The following is a 17,213-nucleotide window of genomic DNA, read 5'->3' as shown; positions in this document are numbered from 1 at the left end:
GTGAAAACCCCTTAAACCTTGGGAAATGGTACGTCTACCATAAACTTAAGATTCAAACCAATAGCTGAGGATAACGAGGTAACAAGTCACTATATTTCATGTGCTGGCCCCGTCTCTCAAACTATGGCCGAATAAACGTGCGCTACAGGCGATCGTAAGAAGAGATGAAAACCCCTTAAACCTTAGAAAGTATTGCATAATACCTTTAACTGGCGAAAAAGGCCAAGTGGCGACAAGGCCCTTAAGAAGAGGTGAAAACCCCTTAAAACTTAGAAATAAATTGGCGACAAGGCCTATATTAACTCCATTCCATGTGGGGATACCACATATCTTCAAGCTACAAAACAGTAAACTCTAAGTGAGGGGTGGGCTAACACCCCTCCGATGCTTAAGTCAGTACCAGGATAGAAGAATAATAATGTTGAAATATAAAAAGATAAATTAGAATACGTACCTTAGTTGTTTAACATTACTGTTAAATTATCCTCGGGATAGAAGTCTTACATAAAATATTTTTTGAGGTGGATAGCGTTCCAAGCCCTTGGTAGTAAGTCACCATCCAAAGTGGACAATATGTATGCCCCCTTTCCTGCTTCTGAATCTATCAAGTAAGGACCTTCCCACTTTGGTGCAAGCTTTCCATCTGCAGGATTTGTAGTATTCTGAAAGGCTTTTCGGAGAACCAAACCCCCTTCTTGAAATCTACGAACCCTGATATTTTTGTTGTAGGACTTTGCTATCTTCTGTTGATAAGAGGCCATTCTGATCTTTGCTAAATCCCTGAGTTCTTCTACTGCATCTAAATCTTCAAGTAAACTTTGAGTGTTATCTTCGGGATTTTGATGACTGACTCTAGCTGTAGGGATAACCATTTTTGTTGGGATAACTGCTTCAGCTCCAAACACCAATGAGAAAGGAATCTGACCAGTAGCATTATTTGAAGTGGTCCTGTCTGCCCAAAGAACAAAGGGTAGTTCCTCGGCCCACTTTCCCTTCTTAGACCCCAACTTTTTCTTCAGGTTATTGATAATGATTTTGTTGCTTGACTCGGCCTGTCCGTATGGACAGGTGTTGAAGTGATCATTTTGATTCCCCATCTGGCACAGAAGTTGGTGGTCCTCTTGCCAATGAACTGCGAGCCATTGTCACACACTATCTCTGCTGGGATTCCAAATATTGTTAGGATGTTGCGCTTGATGAATGAGATAACTTCTTTCTCTCTTACTTGAACAAAAGATTCAGCCTCGATCCACTTTGAGAAATAGTCTGTCATTGCCAGCATAAAGACTTTTCCTCCCGGAGCTCTTGGTAGCTTTCCCACTATATCCATACCCCACTTCATGAAAGGCCAATGGGATATAATAGGATACAATGGTTTAGCCGGCTGGTGCAGAATGTTGTTGTGTCTTTGGCATGCATCACACTTCTGAGAATAATTCATAGCATCCCTCTTCATCGTTGGCCAAAGTATCCTGTTCTCAGGACTTTGGAGAATAGTGCTCTGCCCCCAGTATGATTCCCACAGTCTCCTTCATGGATATCCTGAAGAACTTCTTGAGCTTCTGCCTTCTCCAAGCACCTAAGATATGGTCCTGCAAGAGATTTTTTGTATAATATATCATTCATTATAGTATATGGTATTACCTTTGTGCGAAAAGCTCTTGGGTTTTCATCCTTGGGGATAACGCCATCCTGAATATATTTCCTGATGGGAATAATCCAAGAATTTTCATTATCCTCAAGATCCTTGGTTCTCATATCTTCATCATTTTCTGATATTTCGTTAACACCTTGCTCTTCTATTTCTGGGCTCAGGATGTGTATGATAAGAATCTTGACACCTTCTGTATTCTGAAGGATGAAGCTAAGTATGCTAGGGCATCTGCTTCAACATTCTCTTCTCTAGGTACCTGTGAAATATCAAACATTTCGAAACATTTTGCTAGTTTTTTGACTAGCTCTAAATATTTCATTAGTTTTTCTCCTCTAACAGTATATGAACCATTAAAGTGATTATTTAATAATAATGAATCAACATGTACTTGAATAAACCTGATTTTCATGTCAATTGCTAGTTGTAACCCTGCTATCAAAGCTTCATATTCAGCCTCATTGTTTGTGGCTTGGAATCCGCAGGATATGGATTGAGGTATAATGTCCCCCTGTGGCGATTTCAGCAGAATCCTGAGACCTGTTCCTCTAACATTTGAAGCACCATCTGTGTATAGAGTCCACTTATCTTTGGTTTCTTCAAGTTGTTGGACTTCCAAGTCTGCTTCTTCTTTAAGTTCACTGGTGAAATCAGCCACAAAGTCTGCTAATGCCTGGGATTTGATGGCAACCCTGGTTTCATATGCTATATCATATGCACTCAGCTTTACAGCCCATTTTGCCATCCTACCTGACATTTCTGGTTTTCTCAAAACAGACTTAATAGGGTAATTAGTTTTAACAAGAATAGGATGAGGTTCAAAATAATGTCTAAGTTTAGTAGACGCCATAATAAGTGCTAAAATTAATTTCTCGAGATAAGAATACTTGGTTTCAGCATCTAATAAACTCTTACTTACATAATAGATGGGATGCTGTTGACCTTCGAGATCCTTAGCTAAAACTGCACTCACAACATTATTTGATACAGCTAGATATAGAGATAGAGGTTCACCTTCTTCGGGTTTTACCAGCAGAGGAGCAGAGGAAAGATAAGCTTTTAAGGACATTAAAGCTTCCTCATGCTTACTGGTCCACTCGAACCTTTTGTTTTTTCTCAGGATATCATAAAATTCTTTGCACTTTTCTGAGGATTTGGATATGAATCTGTTGAGTGCCGCTATCCTACCAGTCAGCCTTTGAACATCTTTGACTGATGCTGGGGATTTCAGATTCAGGATAGCTTGTATCTGCTCTGGACTTGCCTCTATCCCCCTTTTGGTGACCATGTATCCCAAAAATTTGCCAGCCTTTACTCTGAAATGACACTTCGCAGGGTTCAGCTTCATGTTATATTTGTCGAGGATATCAAATGTAGTCTTGAGATCCTGGAGGTGATCTTCAGCTCTCTTGGACTTCATCACCATATCATCGATATAGACTTCCATCGTGTCCCCCAGTTGCTCTTTGAACATCATGTTGACTAGCCTCTGATAGGTTGCACCTGCATTTATAAGTCCAAAGGGCATAGCAATATAACAATAAATACCTGTGGGAGTCATGAAGGCCGTGTCTTCTTGATCTGAGGGCTCCATTTGGATTTGCTGAAATCCTGAGGATGCGTCCATAAACGTCAGCATCTCGTGGCCGGCTGTAGCATCTACCATTGAATCGATGTGTGGCAGAGGGAATGGATCTTTAGGACAGGCTCTATTCAAGTATGTAAAATCCACACAAAATCTCCATTTTCCATTCTTTTTCTACACCACTACTACATTTGCTAACCATCGGGGATATTGAACTTCCCTGATCATATTTGCCTTCAAAAGTCTTTCAACTTCTTCTTGGATAATTATGTTTCTCTCAGGTGCAAACTTTCTTCTCTTTTGATGGATTGGCCTAAAAGAATTATCAATTCCAAGTTTATGTGTTATAATATCTTTGGAAATACCTGTCATATCTTCATGTTTCCATGCGAATGTCGACAGTCTTGACTTGAGAAAATCGAGCAATTTTGGCTCAATATCCTCAGGAATGCTGGTTCCCATCAGCACTTTGACTTCAGGATCCTCGGGATAAGGGAGTACTTCTTTGATTTCTTGTGTTAGTGCACGGTTTTGCGTCTGGAGTCTTTGTATTTATCGTTAATGTTTATTTGATAATTAATGTAATATTTAATGTTTATATTTGACTAGTTCGTTAAGATTAAGTCTAGTTCGCTAGGGATGTTAGCGAACTAAGACTAGTTCGTTAAAGTTAAGTCTAGTTCGCTAGGGATGTTAGCGAACTAAGACATTATAATGTATTCCCTCCTGATTCGTTAGGGGATGTTAACGAATCAGGGGGTGGTTCGTTATGTTAAATTATGTAACGAAGGGGAAGCTGGTTCGCTAGGGGATGTTAGCGAACCAGGTCGCCTTCTATATATAGTGAACTACTGTTCACTTTAATGTAAGTTTTGAGAAAGTTTTGAACTAATTAACGAAATGCTGTTCAATCTCTCTCTCAAGCTTCACCATAATTATACAAACATCACTGATAACTTATTGATAATAGATATACATATATACAACACTGAATCGATGTTAATTATGAGCTAGATCTAGTACTAATCGGATATTCACAGATCTGAGATCTGTTATTGTTGTTGATTGGTAATTCCGGGATCTAACATCTTGTTCCCTGGCCTCCATTACGCCTCGTGCTGGTTTCTGTAATTGCTATGCCTGCTGGGGTTTGGCAGTACACTTCATAGAGGATGTGTAGCAATTTTTTGCATCTTGTTGATCGCTGATGATTTTGATGACTCTCCACAGACTTGGGAGTTTCACACATTGGTGATATGTGGAGGGGACTGCTTTCATGTCGTGTATCCAGGGCCTGCCTAATATAATATTGCAACAAGACAAACAGTCAATAACACAAAATTTTTGTATTTTATTTACCCCTTCGACGTATACTGGGAGCTTTAATTCCCCAATAGTGCTCTTAGTCTCTCCGCTGAATCCAACCAATACTGAGGAACTGGGAACGATCTCATCCTCAGGAATATTCATCTTTCTCAGCACATCTAATTGAATAATGTTGACAGAGCTTCCACCGTCTACAAGGATCCTGCGCACATAATGGTTAGCTACATATAATGTTATTACCAAACTATCATGGTGGGGATCCTGGATGTTGACTCTATCACTTTCATCGAAGGTCATGGTCTTTGTTTGAGTGAGAGTGGATGTCTTTGTTGGTCTGTCAGCCACTTCTAACTTCCTCTGATCAGCATTTCTTTTTGCAGCAGAATAAGAAGTTCCACAGATGTCGGATCCTCCGGATATGAACATAATTGTTTTTGCATCCGTTGGTGGAGGAGTTGGCTTTTCCGGAACATTCTCAGGATTCTGCTCTCTTCCCTTTTTCCTGCCAAGTAACTCTTTCAAGTGGCCTTTGCTGAGAAGATAGCTAATTTCTCTTCTGAGAGCAATGCAATCATCAGTCAGGTGTCCGAAGTCTTCGTGGAAGGCACACCATTTTGATTTGTCTTTGTAGACTCCTTGTTTTTCCACCTTCTTTGGCCACCTGGATTTTTCACCTAAATCCTGCATGGCACACATTAATCCACCAATATCAACAGAAAAACAATATTCAGAAACTTTAGGATATTCTCATTATCCTCATCATCAATTGCATTAATCCTGGGGTTATCAGGTTTGTAATAAGGTTTTGACCGATATGATTTTCCTGGGGATTCAGCTTTCCTGTTCGTCTGGTCATACTTCGGGATACCGATCTTATAGTTTTTCTTATCATCTTACAGCCTGATAAACCTCAAAGCTCTGCTTCTTGCTTCATCTAATGACCTGCATGGAGTCATACCAAGATCTTCATAGAAAGAGGAGCCTTTTTCTAACCCCAGCTTAAGAGCTTCCACTGCTGAAGCCGGGTTTAGATTTGGAATTTCCAACGACTCCTTGCTAAACCTGGTAATAAAATCTCTCAAGGATTCCCCAGGATTTTGGGTAACCCTGTAAAGATCACCTGTCATTTTCTCAAATGTTCTACTTCAAGAAAACTGGTTATTGAACAAGTTAATTAAGTGAGAAAAAGAAGTGATAGTATTAGGAGGAATACTCAGTAGCCATTTCATGGCTGCTCCGGTCAAGGTAGATCCAAACCCCTTGCAAAGACATGCTTACTTGATTTCCATAGGGATTGGGTTGATCTCCATACGCTCTCTATACTGTGCAACGTGTTCTTCGGGATCCGTTGAACCATCGTACAGTTTCATATTTGGGGTTTGAAACCGTTTTGGGATTTGCACGTCACCAATTGATGGCACATATCGGGATATTCTGTGACTATCAGTGGGAACTTTAGCTATGGGACGGGTAACGCCAGGAACATTTGATATCATGTCCTTAAGCTTTTGTAATTCTCGGGCTAAACTTGAACTTATGTCTGCATCCTGCAAAAATCCTTGATTAGCATTAAAAGGGGTTGTATTGAAAGTGTTACCCTGATTGATATTCTGAGGAATGGTTTGGGTGTTGTAGCTGGCATTCCCGAACACAGTATTTCCTGGAGTGACAAATGGAGTGGTCGAAGTGTTAGCCTGCATCGGGATGAAGTCCCCCTGGTGCATCTCGGAGGACCCTGCAAATTGCTGAGTCTGACCAAATGGCTGCTGAGGACTGAAGAACCCTGATGGAGGTACTCTTGAGAATCCTGCCTGTTGCGGAAATCCTGAGGATACTACCTGCTGATAAGGACCTGAGGATCCTCCCTGCTGCGCCAATCCTGAGGATAACACCTGTTGATAAGGACCTGAGGATCCTCCCTGCTGCGACAATCCTGAGGATCCTGCATGTTGAAACGGCCCAGCAAATGGTGCATTCAAGTATCCTTGGGATCCGGATGAGTACAATCCCGCAGACCCTGAGTGCTGGAAGAGCGAGGATCTAGGGTTGTACGCCGTGGTTGACTCCGGACGCACCAATCCTGAGGATCCTTGAGGAGTGAAATCCAGAGATCTCGGGATTAATGGCGTGAATTCTTCCGCCGGCTTCTTGGCTTTTCTGATATCTTCCAGTTCCTTCACCAGCATCTGGTTGGTTTTGTTCTGGCGATCCATCTGTTCCTGTAACCGCTTATAAATAGACAAAAGTTCATTATTAGATACCATGACGGGATCCTGGGGAGATGGTCTCGATCCCGAGAATACTGGAGTAGCAGTTTTCTTCTGAATGTTGTCAGGCTTCTTCGGAATAACAGCAGCAGAAGGAGGAGGAGGCATGGAAGGTTTCCCGGAGGAATCTGAGGCTATGGCAGAAGAAGAAACAATCTTTGGTTGGGAAGACATGTTGTGGATATTGAAAGTAGGGCTTATTTTGAAAGTGAATAATGATCACAGCACCGTTTGCCCCACGGTGGGCGCCAAATTGTTTCGGTCAAAAATTAACAAACTAACTTTTGATCAAATTAGTGCGTGAGGCGAGGTGCTTAATGGTAAAAAGATTGAACACGAGGATATGATTACAAGGGAAAAAACCCTTGATTATGATAATCTTCGTTTCGGTCAAGAGTTTACAACGTAATCTTTAGTCGAATCTCTTCGGTTAAAGATTATGAACTTAACTTTTGGTCGAATTACGCTTGATTATTATGATATCCGGCACAAAAAACCCCCGGACGGTGAAAACTATCACCGTCGATATTATTAATAACAAAATCGGTGATTACAAAGGTTGGAGCTGATTAGTAAACGTGAGCTAAGTGATACAATGAGTATTAGCAGCTAAACAAGTGAATTGTGTGTGACCTATCGATACTATCAGCTCGAATTTATAATAAGAAGATTACAACTGTTATTCCGATTATTCCGGAAACCCTAGACTAAGTCTTTAACAAGCCGTTACTGCCCACGTTGTTTGTTGACGAAGTTCAAGTAGCATTCCGTTGCAATCCACGTTCTTATAAACATATTTAACACGTGCTCTTATCTGCAAAACAATCAGATAATATAGGACAATTGAATTAGTCAATGTACCTTCCTCAGAATAACAACTTAAGTCAACATCCTTAAGTTAGGCTCAATTCCGAGGATAAAAATCCGCACCCAACAATTATTATTATTATTATACTTTAAATTTCTGATATTTATATTTTAGATTTCTTTAAATTATCATTTTTTTTTGTTATTTTATTATTTATATGTTTGTGGATTGAAGGGAGATAAATACAATGGAGAAGATTCCGATTCCAATAACATATTATCCAACCAAACACATGTTATGGATTTTCAAACATTCCGTTCCATTCCAATTCCTTTAAAAAAAATTTCGTGAAACGAACGCGCCCTAAGTGTTGTGGAAGTTAATTATAAATGCGTAACTTAATTGTGTTAAAAAGTGATTATAGGTTATTTAATTGTGCTAGACGTTAATTATAATAGTTCTAGAAATTAATTATGAAAAAATTATAGGTTATTTAGTTGTGCTAGAAGTTAATAATAACAGTGTAACTTGTAAATTACTACACAAACAACCTTGTAGCCTTAGTTTTGATTCTGAATTTTTAGTTAAGTCAAATTATATATGTTTTTTAAAAAATATATGTTTTCAACTTCACCATCATTTTTATTGTTTTTATCTAATGGTCCATCATAGGTCTCCCTCATTTTACATGTTTTTTCATCAATTTTGTTCACAGTTTTATACTTTTATAAATGAATGTTGATTGTGAACATCGCGAAAAGGGTGCGAAGCCTCGTCACGTTGGCATCTTGGGCGCAACACACCGTCACACCTGGGCGTTGGGGGAGGGGAGCTGAATGTAGTACAGATTGCGGGCGTGAGGGTTATGTTTGTTTGAATTTGTTCATTACTAATTATTACATAAACGAATCATGCCACTCCATCTCATTCACAACCACATTTCACACTATCACAACATATGTTTTTGGGTGTGAAATGTGAAAACACTCGGTGCATATACGACACGTTTATTTTTTCAACATTTCACCCTTAACCACATCAGATGGCCTAATATTTAATGTTCCTAGCATATGCTACTATCGAAGTATTTTTTATTAATATTTGCTTTTGAGAATAAATAATTAATACATGATTACAACACCATTGTTCTAAAGATACATAATAAAACAAAGCCTGATTTCTTTATGTTCTTTTCTTTTTAACCTTTTCATGATAACCACACCTCACGAAGAAGTTCATACCTTGCGTTGACTGCAACACGAGCGGTCTGGTCAATATGTTGACCATTTCCATTTCCACCATTTAAAGATAAAATCGGTTGTTTATCGATAATATAACCGAGAGGCGAGTCAAGCTGTTCTAGCTCTTCATCACTCGTATACCCTTTCCGTTGAATAACCGATGAGTTCCTGTTTAACTGTAATTGTTTTCCGCCAACTCCTGTTGCTTTTAGAGAAACATCAATGGAGGAAGGAGGTTTGTATATTACTGGAGCAGCCGTGTAAGGAAAGCTGTTTGAATTGTCTCCCGATAAGCTTCGCTCTAACATTGCCTGCACAAACCGAGTCAAACGATCGGTCAAAGCAGGTAACTTATTGTAAGGAAAACATCTTTTTAGTCAAATTTAAAAATAAAAAATTGTAAATGATTGCAAAATATAATACTATCACATGATATGATTGTCTTTGAAAAAAATGATTTAAAAGGTTGTAAACATCAAAAGAGAGTTGGTAATGGCTCGGTAGTACATGCCAAAACAGGTGAGGTAGAGTTAGGTGATCCGTCGACACTTTTTGAATTTTTATAACAATTACGGAACACAATTATAGAAATTAAATAATAATTAAAAAACCGTCTTTAAAATATAAAATAATTTACAAGTGTGAGCATTTGAATACACTTCAAAATTCAAATGACTTTCAACCTGTTTTGACCCTATTTATCTATAACTAGTCGAGACAATGTTACGGTTGTTAATTATCAGGACAATTCAAGCAGAATCGACACCGTTTCACATAACTTAAAAAGAAAAAGACTTTTGACTCGTTTGATCCATTGCACCATTTACTCATTTTTACTCTTTAATAACGGATCAAATTATATATTAACGATAATAGTTATATACCTCAGCATTAACTGCCTCCAAAACTGCACCAGGAACTGAATCAGGACAGAATTCATCCGGTGTGAAGTTGCAGAGGATTCGTTTAAGTAATGGAAGGCTAATTGACGGGCATACCTATACATATAAAAAAACGGAAAAAAAATAAATTAATAAACTAAATCAAATGAGATGTGACAATGAGAATGATTATAGTTATAAATAATTGAATTAAGGGTATACCTCAGTTCTAACTGATTTTTCCATAAGCATGTCTTTGGGCAGCATCAAAAGATCACTTAGTGCATTTAGAAGATGAAAAGATTTGAGTTCATTGTTTTTTCCATCTTGGTTTGAAACATCTGTACTATGATCATGTTCGTGTTCGTGTTCATCCTCGGTGTCAATCCCAAACCAATCAGAAAGCGATCTACACCAATTTCCGACCTAAGGAAAAACATGTAAACTTGTATCACTTGCATGTGAGAATAACAAAAATGTCAATAGTAGCCTAATTTTTTATATAAAATAACATACTGCATTTTTTATTTGGGCACCGGAGGCAAAGCTCAGATCGCCAGCTGGAATAGGCAAAACTCTTGATTCAACAATCGGATCTGAAACTGGATCAGTTGGCATTTCATGAGCCGATTCACGAAGAATCGCATTAAACATTGCCACATCGAGTCTAGCAACACATTGTTCCATTACCTGATCACAAAAATATTAAATTATGAATATTTAATATTCGACCTGTTCTGAAAAGTCAAAGCTATTACTACTAGTCTACTAATAATAATAATGAATGATAAATGACATACCATTCTTGCTAGCACAGGAAGACAACCACAGTCATGACCACCAGCACGAACAGGACAAAGTCTCTTGAAAGCATCATGAAATGCAATTCGCCATAAATTAATGGAAAAGCTGCCTTGTTGTTGTTTACCCAAAGCAGGTCCCAGTAACTTCCCTATAGATTGATTAGCTTCGTCTCCTAGAGATTGCATTTTAGGTGTCAATGTCTGCAACATAAAGATATATAACTTCAGTCGTTAATGTACACGATCATCTTTAAATGAAAAATATAAACTTCATACCTGCCACCATATAGACTCGACAATACGTGAAAAGATCCATGATTCAACTTTCTCAAGGGCAGATGTGAAGCTTCTTGTTTCTTGCCAATCATCAATGAACTCGATAAAATCGGGTTTATTATTAAATTGTTTACTGCTACCTTGGTTTTTATTACTTGATCCATTTGTATCAAGTGCTCTTGTTGATGAACTTGATTGACATGAACTGCCAAATGCTTGGGTTATCGTCTCCCTTAAGACAATAGTGTTTGACCACCAGAAAGTCAGCCTGTAAATGAAAAATAATAATGGATGCCGTATCATTTTAATGTTGCAACTTGCAATTCCGTCAAATTTCGTTATAAATAGGGCTATTGGGGTTATGTTTTATCATATAACATGTTTAATAATATTCTGACACATTAAAAACTCATAGAGAATCAAAACTTTGGACGGATATGTGTTTCAGGTCAACCCATTTTGACCCAAGCCAGTACTATCTGTTACCGACCCACCAAACAAGAAATCGAGTACCTTGGGACATCGTTGCCACAAGACTTTGCAATCAAAACCAACCCTGATGCAGTGTTCTTAGCAATGGTAGCCTGTTTCCCTAGAGAGTAGTGTTTGGCAGCATGTATATAAAGTCTAGAAAGGCGTCTAGCAGGTGTATGCACTTTATGGGCCGAGCTACCGTGTTCGGGAACAACCGAATATAGTGAAATTTCAAGAGCAGCAACTTCTCTTAGCTCCTCTTCAAGTTTCTCAATTCTCATTTCCATGTCTTCAATCTTTTGATCCAAATCCTCGTTCGTTTCATCATCGTCCAAAATATCGACTTCCTTTGGCTCGAGGGCAGTTTGGTCATTTTGGTCATATGTTCCCTCAGAGGATACCGATGAAGGTGCTGATGAAAGTTTAGGATGAACTTTCATACCTTTTGAGTTGTTATCAGATACTGCTGTTTTCTTACTAGATTTCACTCTTTGTTTATGTGATGAATTTTCAGAATTATCTTTTATCGTAGGATTTTGTGAAACGATTTCATCTTCTGTGACTCGTGAATCGCCACTGGATGATATGGAATCGGTCACTGTTTCCGAGTCTGATTCTTCATCTATATTAGTATTTGCTTTATGGATTTGGTCTGTGTTTTCTTGATTTGATTCAAGAGTTTTAACATTTTGAGATGATTCATCAGGTGTAGCTTTTGTATCCTTGTTTTTTGATTTAGGCGGTTGGCTTCCTTTTTCTTGTAGCTGCTTATTATCTCTGCTTTGTGACCGTACAGATCGTTTGGTTTGATTATTCATTGGAGTTCTCTTTTTGTCTGTTTGCTTCATACTTGCTCTATCCCCTTTTCAACTGCATAGACAACGTAAATTTCATGCCGTTCAGAAGAAGACAATGCAAATTTCATAGTAAATTTGTGCAAAACAATAATATAATTATATAAATGCATAGAAATAAATAGTTTATTATATTATGATATCTTTCATTCCAGAGACCTAGGATTTTCACATATGAAAATAAAAACATTTTGAGTTTTACAGTGAAACAAAGTTCTTGTTTCACCATTAACTGAATCAAAACCTGCAGATTAAATAACTTAATTTCATAATCCTACAACCAAACATTCTCCTCAGGACCACATCAATCGCATGTTAGTATACTACAAGCTTTCACAAGAGATGACTGACCTATGTTCTAAGTTCTATCAAACTAACAGGTGAAACGCCTTTTACACCCCTGAGTTCCTCAAGCTAAATAAATGAAGATCATCCAACCAACCAACACAACTTTATGTTTGCTCAAAAATCGATAAATGTGGCTATATCTAGACAGAAATTAAAATATAGATGATAGAGCATTCAAAGCAGCTTTTCCACATTTATCTCTATCTCTAAAATATAGAGATTTAATGAGCATTGATTTGCTAAATATCAGGAGTAGGCGGCGGTTAATAGCTAGTCGGTCGGTGACTGATTAATTTTTGGGTAATTGGCCAGAAATTCAACGGTCGGACCTGAACTTCGGCCTTAATTCCAGCCAACTTCCGGCCAATTTCCGGCATTCCATATATAAATATACATTAAAATGTGTATATAACTATATATGTAAAAAATGTGTGTATAAAAATTACATATACAAATGTGTATATATTAATCGTTTGTCCTCACCCCCCCCCCCCATCATCCGACTAGCGATTTCTACAACACTGCTAAATATAGAGAATTGAAGATCTACTCTTTGTGAAGTGAGTGTGTGAGAATAAATTATATAAAATAATAAGTGTAACCAGATGTGGTAGGTTGTTAAATAAAATGTGAAGAAAGACAATATTTAGGTAGTTGAATTATAGATAATCTGGATTGCTCAATGAAAGCAAATTTTCATACTCCTACTACATTTGGCAGGTAAAGTAATAATAAAACTAAAAGTGATAATAAAAGCTAAAACTACAGATCTAAACTATAACAAACAGATCTGAACACCACACATAATCAGAAACAAAACAGAGTATACATAATAACCGCAATTGTAACTAAATTTATAATATATAATCTACTGAATAATCAACAGCAATACAGTTCGCATGTAATGAATACGAACTACTACTAGACGCCAACAGATAGAATTCAAAAACGGAAACACGAGAGAGATCTAAACCTGAAATTGAGAATTCAGCTGTCAGTTTACGAAACGAATAACGCGGAAGAAGATACGATAAAATATAATATATACGTATATATGTCTATTTATAGATAGATAGATATTTAATAACTTACTGCAATGGAGTTTTACTTTTAGTTTGTTAAGAGCTTTTGAAGAAGCTTCAAAGTTTAAGCTAAACTGGTGTTATTGTCCGCCATTGAAGACGTACTAACAGAATCCTTCGGGATTGTAATGTTCAAAAAGTTTTATTAAGATATAGCTGTAAACTCTCTCTCTCTCTCTCTCTCTCTCTCTCTCTTCTGTTTGTGAGTAAGCTATAGATACAGGTGTGTGTATGTATATATTGTATATGGTCTGTTTCTCTCTCACACAGACACGGAGACCGGTACTTTCTCTCTCTATCTAAAACTGATGTTTAATAAATAAAGTGACGGTGACACAGACGAGCCAAAAATATCAATATTACTACGCATTAGTTAATCATTTACTGTCATCTCTTTTATACCCTTAATTACTCGCAAACCATAAATTTAGGTCATCCTCTATGGTGAGGGGCTTCGAACCCCTCCCCAGTGTTACGTCAGCGCCACGTGGACATTGAGAGTTTCAAAGCGCCACCCCGAAGATGCCCCTCTATGGTGCGGGGGCTTCGAATCCCCTTTATTTTAACTTTTTTTTATAAAACTAAAAAACCAAACACCCAAACACCAAACACCCAAACCATCCTCATCCTCTGCCAAAACACCAAACACCCAAACCCTATATATCAAACTCAACAACTCAACCTTATCCTTTGCCAAAACAAAGATCTCCGACCATCTCCATCTCAATCTCATCAAGAAAAGGAAGCAAATCTGAAATGAAAAGGGTTTTGTCTGGACCTCCGACCACCTCCGATCATCTCCGTTTTATTCGCGCCGGTCGTTGGCTTGCTGGGCACCACCACGCCGGCCGTTGGCTTGATGGGTTTTGTCTGGAACGAAGGTATATAGCCGCTGGAGGGGGGCCCACCTTATTTTCTCCGTCCACGTCGGTCGTTGGCTTGCTGGGCACCACCGCGCCCCACCGCAGTTTTCTGCGCCCATCGGCGCCCGCCAGGTCAGTTGTCGGAGCCCCATAGCGGGGGTCTTACAGACAATACTTACGTACAAGTACCTTAAAACTTTATTAATATATTTTAATTCTTCAATGGTTATTATATAAACTAATGTTGTGGGGCAAACCTTTGCCATGAAATAAAGTTATGCACCTTACTCACATGGGATGGGTGGTGTTGCCATATGGTTTGGAAGCATACACCCTACCCATATGGATGTCCCATCCTCTCTTAGAAAATCTCACGAACTACTCGAAATCGGATCAGTAAAAATATTGAAATGAGTGTCTTATCTCGCTTAAGCTGAGTATTTGCCTCAAACAAAGATCGTTAAGTTATTGAGTTCTAGTTAGAGCCTTATATGAGAAGATATTTTAGGCTCGGGGTGTCTTAATTAAGGTTGTTCACGAGTCGAGTCAGGGTGGGTTTGAGCTTGAGGTTGAAATTAAACGAGGTGGCTCGGCTAGGCTCGTGCTCAATTTTGAAGTTAAACGAGCCAACGAGTCGAGCCATGACCCGAGCCGAGGTTGTTTAAAATCAAGTTTTTTTAGCTGGTTTTATTCGAGCTTTTACAAAGCGAGCAACATGCCTGAATCTTGAGCCGCGAGCTGTTTGAAAAACCCTAGTCTTAATGAGTGTAGTGTGTTTTTAATTCTTAACTCTTTTGGGCTCATATGTACCAATTTCACAAGTCGAGCTTGAGTCAAGTTTTGGCGTGTTTAAGGTAACGCACACAAGCCCGAGCCAGAGCTTAGGTTCGTCATTCATGAAAGTTTTTTTCTCAAAATATAAAATAATTAAACATGTATATAAATTAATTAATTAAAAGTAAAACAGTAAAACTTGAGCTTGAGAAAACAACCAACGAACAAAGCTCAAGTTTTAAAAAAAAGCTCGAAGTAAACCAAGCTCGAACTCTTGTAAGTCAAAACTAGACGAGCTTAGACTCGACTCAGCTCGTTCACACCCTATATATGACCTATAGATACAGGTGTGTATGTATATTAATAGTATTGACACTTTCTCTCTCACACAGTCACACGAAGACCAATGTTTTCTCTCTCTAAAAAGTACTGTTTCTTGAATAAAGTGACGGTGACATATGGGAAATGGAAGCCATAGGGTCCTGCCATCGGCGTCCAAAAATGTTCCGTCATAATTATTTATTGGATATTTTATTATTTATTATTAATAAAATATCCTATTCTTTACAAGATTTTTATTATTTAAAATTGTTAACTTGATTACATGCAAGTGGGGTATTTTAAGACCATTATTTATATTGATAAAGTAGTGTAATTGGATGAAATAATGGGAGGCTTTTAACACCGACAAACTCAAATACGTAATAGAGGTATATTGGGGTTGGTAGACAAATTTAAGTGGATTGTTTGCAAACCGTTTAGCGGTAATTTGTTTAATTGATAAATGAATGAATGCATGTGAATAAATTTTTTTTCTTTAGCTAATTAATTAAACAAACATGAACATGTGAAGTGTTTGTTTCATTTATTTGTTTACATTGTCAAGGGCCGAGCAAAGTCAACGGGTTCAGCTCCTTACTTGGGTGTCCTTGTCTTGCAGCGATTGAAAATCGATTATAGCAGGTGAGACCCTCTGAGACTTGATTTTGATTTATCAGGATAGCGAAAATTACCTATAGGGAAAGCCGAAAATTTGAAATTTTTAACTTTGGTCACCAAAGTTAAAAATGCTAAAGTGCTTTAAACTTTTCACTTTGGCCATCAAAGTAATTTGTGTTTTAAACTTTAGCCACTAAAGTTTCACGCGTTTACATATTTGACACAATACTTTTATCATTTCAGCTTTTGCCTGATAACCTTTTTCTTATGTTATTATAATGAGATGATATCGACCGAGTTATCATGATGTCCCACTGTCCCCGTCATAAGACTTCGATTTAGAGAGAGAGAGGATTCGATTCTTTCATATTTTCGACGACACAACTGATGTAGATGTTAAGATTTTTTCGTGAATCAAGTTCGAATCGATGTCTCCACCTTGTTACTCTTAATAAAATGGTTTATATTTCTTTTGAATGGAAAAGATTGCTAATATAATAATAATGAAAAGCAAGTCTTATATTATTAAATATTAATCATACCCATAACTTTTTTGCTAGTGGAGTGATCAAATAGTACGGTCAGAATGTGGTTGGTAAGTGGGGTGTTATCGGTTAAATGTTGTCGGTGCAGACAATTTACCGGTGATTTCCGGTTAAGTTATGCGTTATTGGATTCTTGTCCGGATATTATTATTATTATTATTATTATTATAAAACTTAGAAAATGGAAGACAGAAATGAGAGCCCAAATATTGACTAAAGCTTTTCTAATTACATAAAAGGCCCCTCAAGTTTCATTCTCATTTGTTTCGTCTCAAACTTGGGTTTAGTAAATTTGATGATCGTATCTTTAAGGTATTTAAGTTTTGTATCATTGTCTATATATAAAGCACATAAGTAAAACATTAAGTAAAACATTAAAAAAAGTACATGCATTTTTCTAGTTGTTGTGCCATGATAGACAGTCGTGTTTTTCTAAGAAGAGACATGAATTTTGGTTTAAAGGTCACGTTGATTACAAAACCCCAACGTTAACGGA

General features: G+C 37.7%; 1 protein-coding gene across 1 annotated transcript; it reads right to left on the bottom strand.

The window, feature by feature from the left end:
• Nucleotides 1-8,703: 8,703 nt before the first annotated feature.
• Nucleotides 8,704-13,528, bottom strand: LOC143561736 (uncharacterized). Its single transcript, XM_077049728.1, has 8 exons — nt 13,488-13,528; nt 11,352-12,182; nt 10,839-11,106; nt 10,560-10,763; nt 10,276-10,449; nt 9,982-10,185; nt 9,763-9,876; nt 8,704-9,189 (listed from the first exon to the last, which is right to left on the bottom strand). Exons 2-8 carry the CDS (start codon nt 12,158-12,160, stop codon nt 8,845-8,847), a joined length of 2,118 nt encoding a protein of 705 aa, XP_076905843.1. The 5' UTR covers nt 12,161-12,182; nt 13,488-13,528; the 3' UTR covers nt 8,704-8,844.
• Between the last annotated feature and the right edge of the window lie 3,685 nt (nt 13,529-17,213).

Source organism: Bidens hawaiensis, unplaced genomic scaffold (genome assembly GCF_021521415.1).
Source record: "Bidens hawaiensis isolate Kalapana, Puna unplaced genomic scaffold, B.hawaiensis_p1.1 tig00020784_1, whole genome shotgun sequence".
NCBI lineage: Eukaryota > Viridiplantae > Streptophyta > Magnoliopsida > Asterales > Asteraceae > Bidens > Bidens hawaiensis.
Note: the sequence above shows the minus strand (reverse complement) of the source record. Positions and strands in the feature narration are given on the sequence as shown.

Bases quoted from the DNA above. Each gene is read 5' to 3' on its own strand.
- LOC143561736 (XM_077049728.1), bottom strand. From the start codon at position 12,160: ATGAAGCAAACAGACAAAAAGAGAACTCCAATGAATAATCAAACCAAA. The intron at 11,107-11,351 runs GTACTCGATTTC...TTTCATTTACAG, and splicing joins TGTGGCAACGATGTCCCAAG to GCTGACTTTCTGGTGGTCAA. The intron at 10,186-10,275 runs GTATGTTATTTT...GTTTTTCCTTAG, and splicing joins GTGCCCAAATAAAAAATGCA to GTCGGAAATTGGTGTAGATC.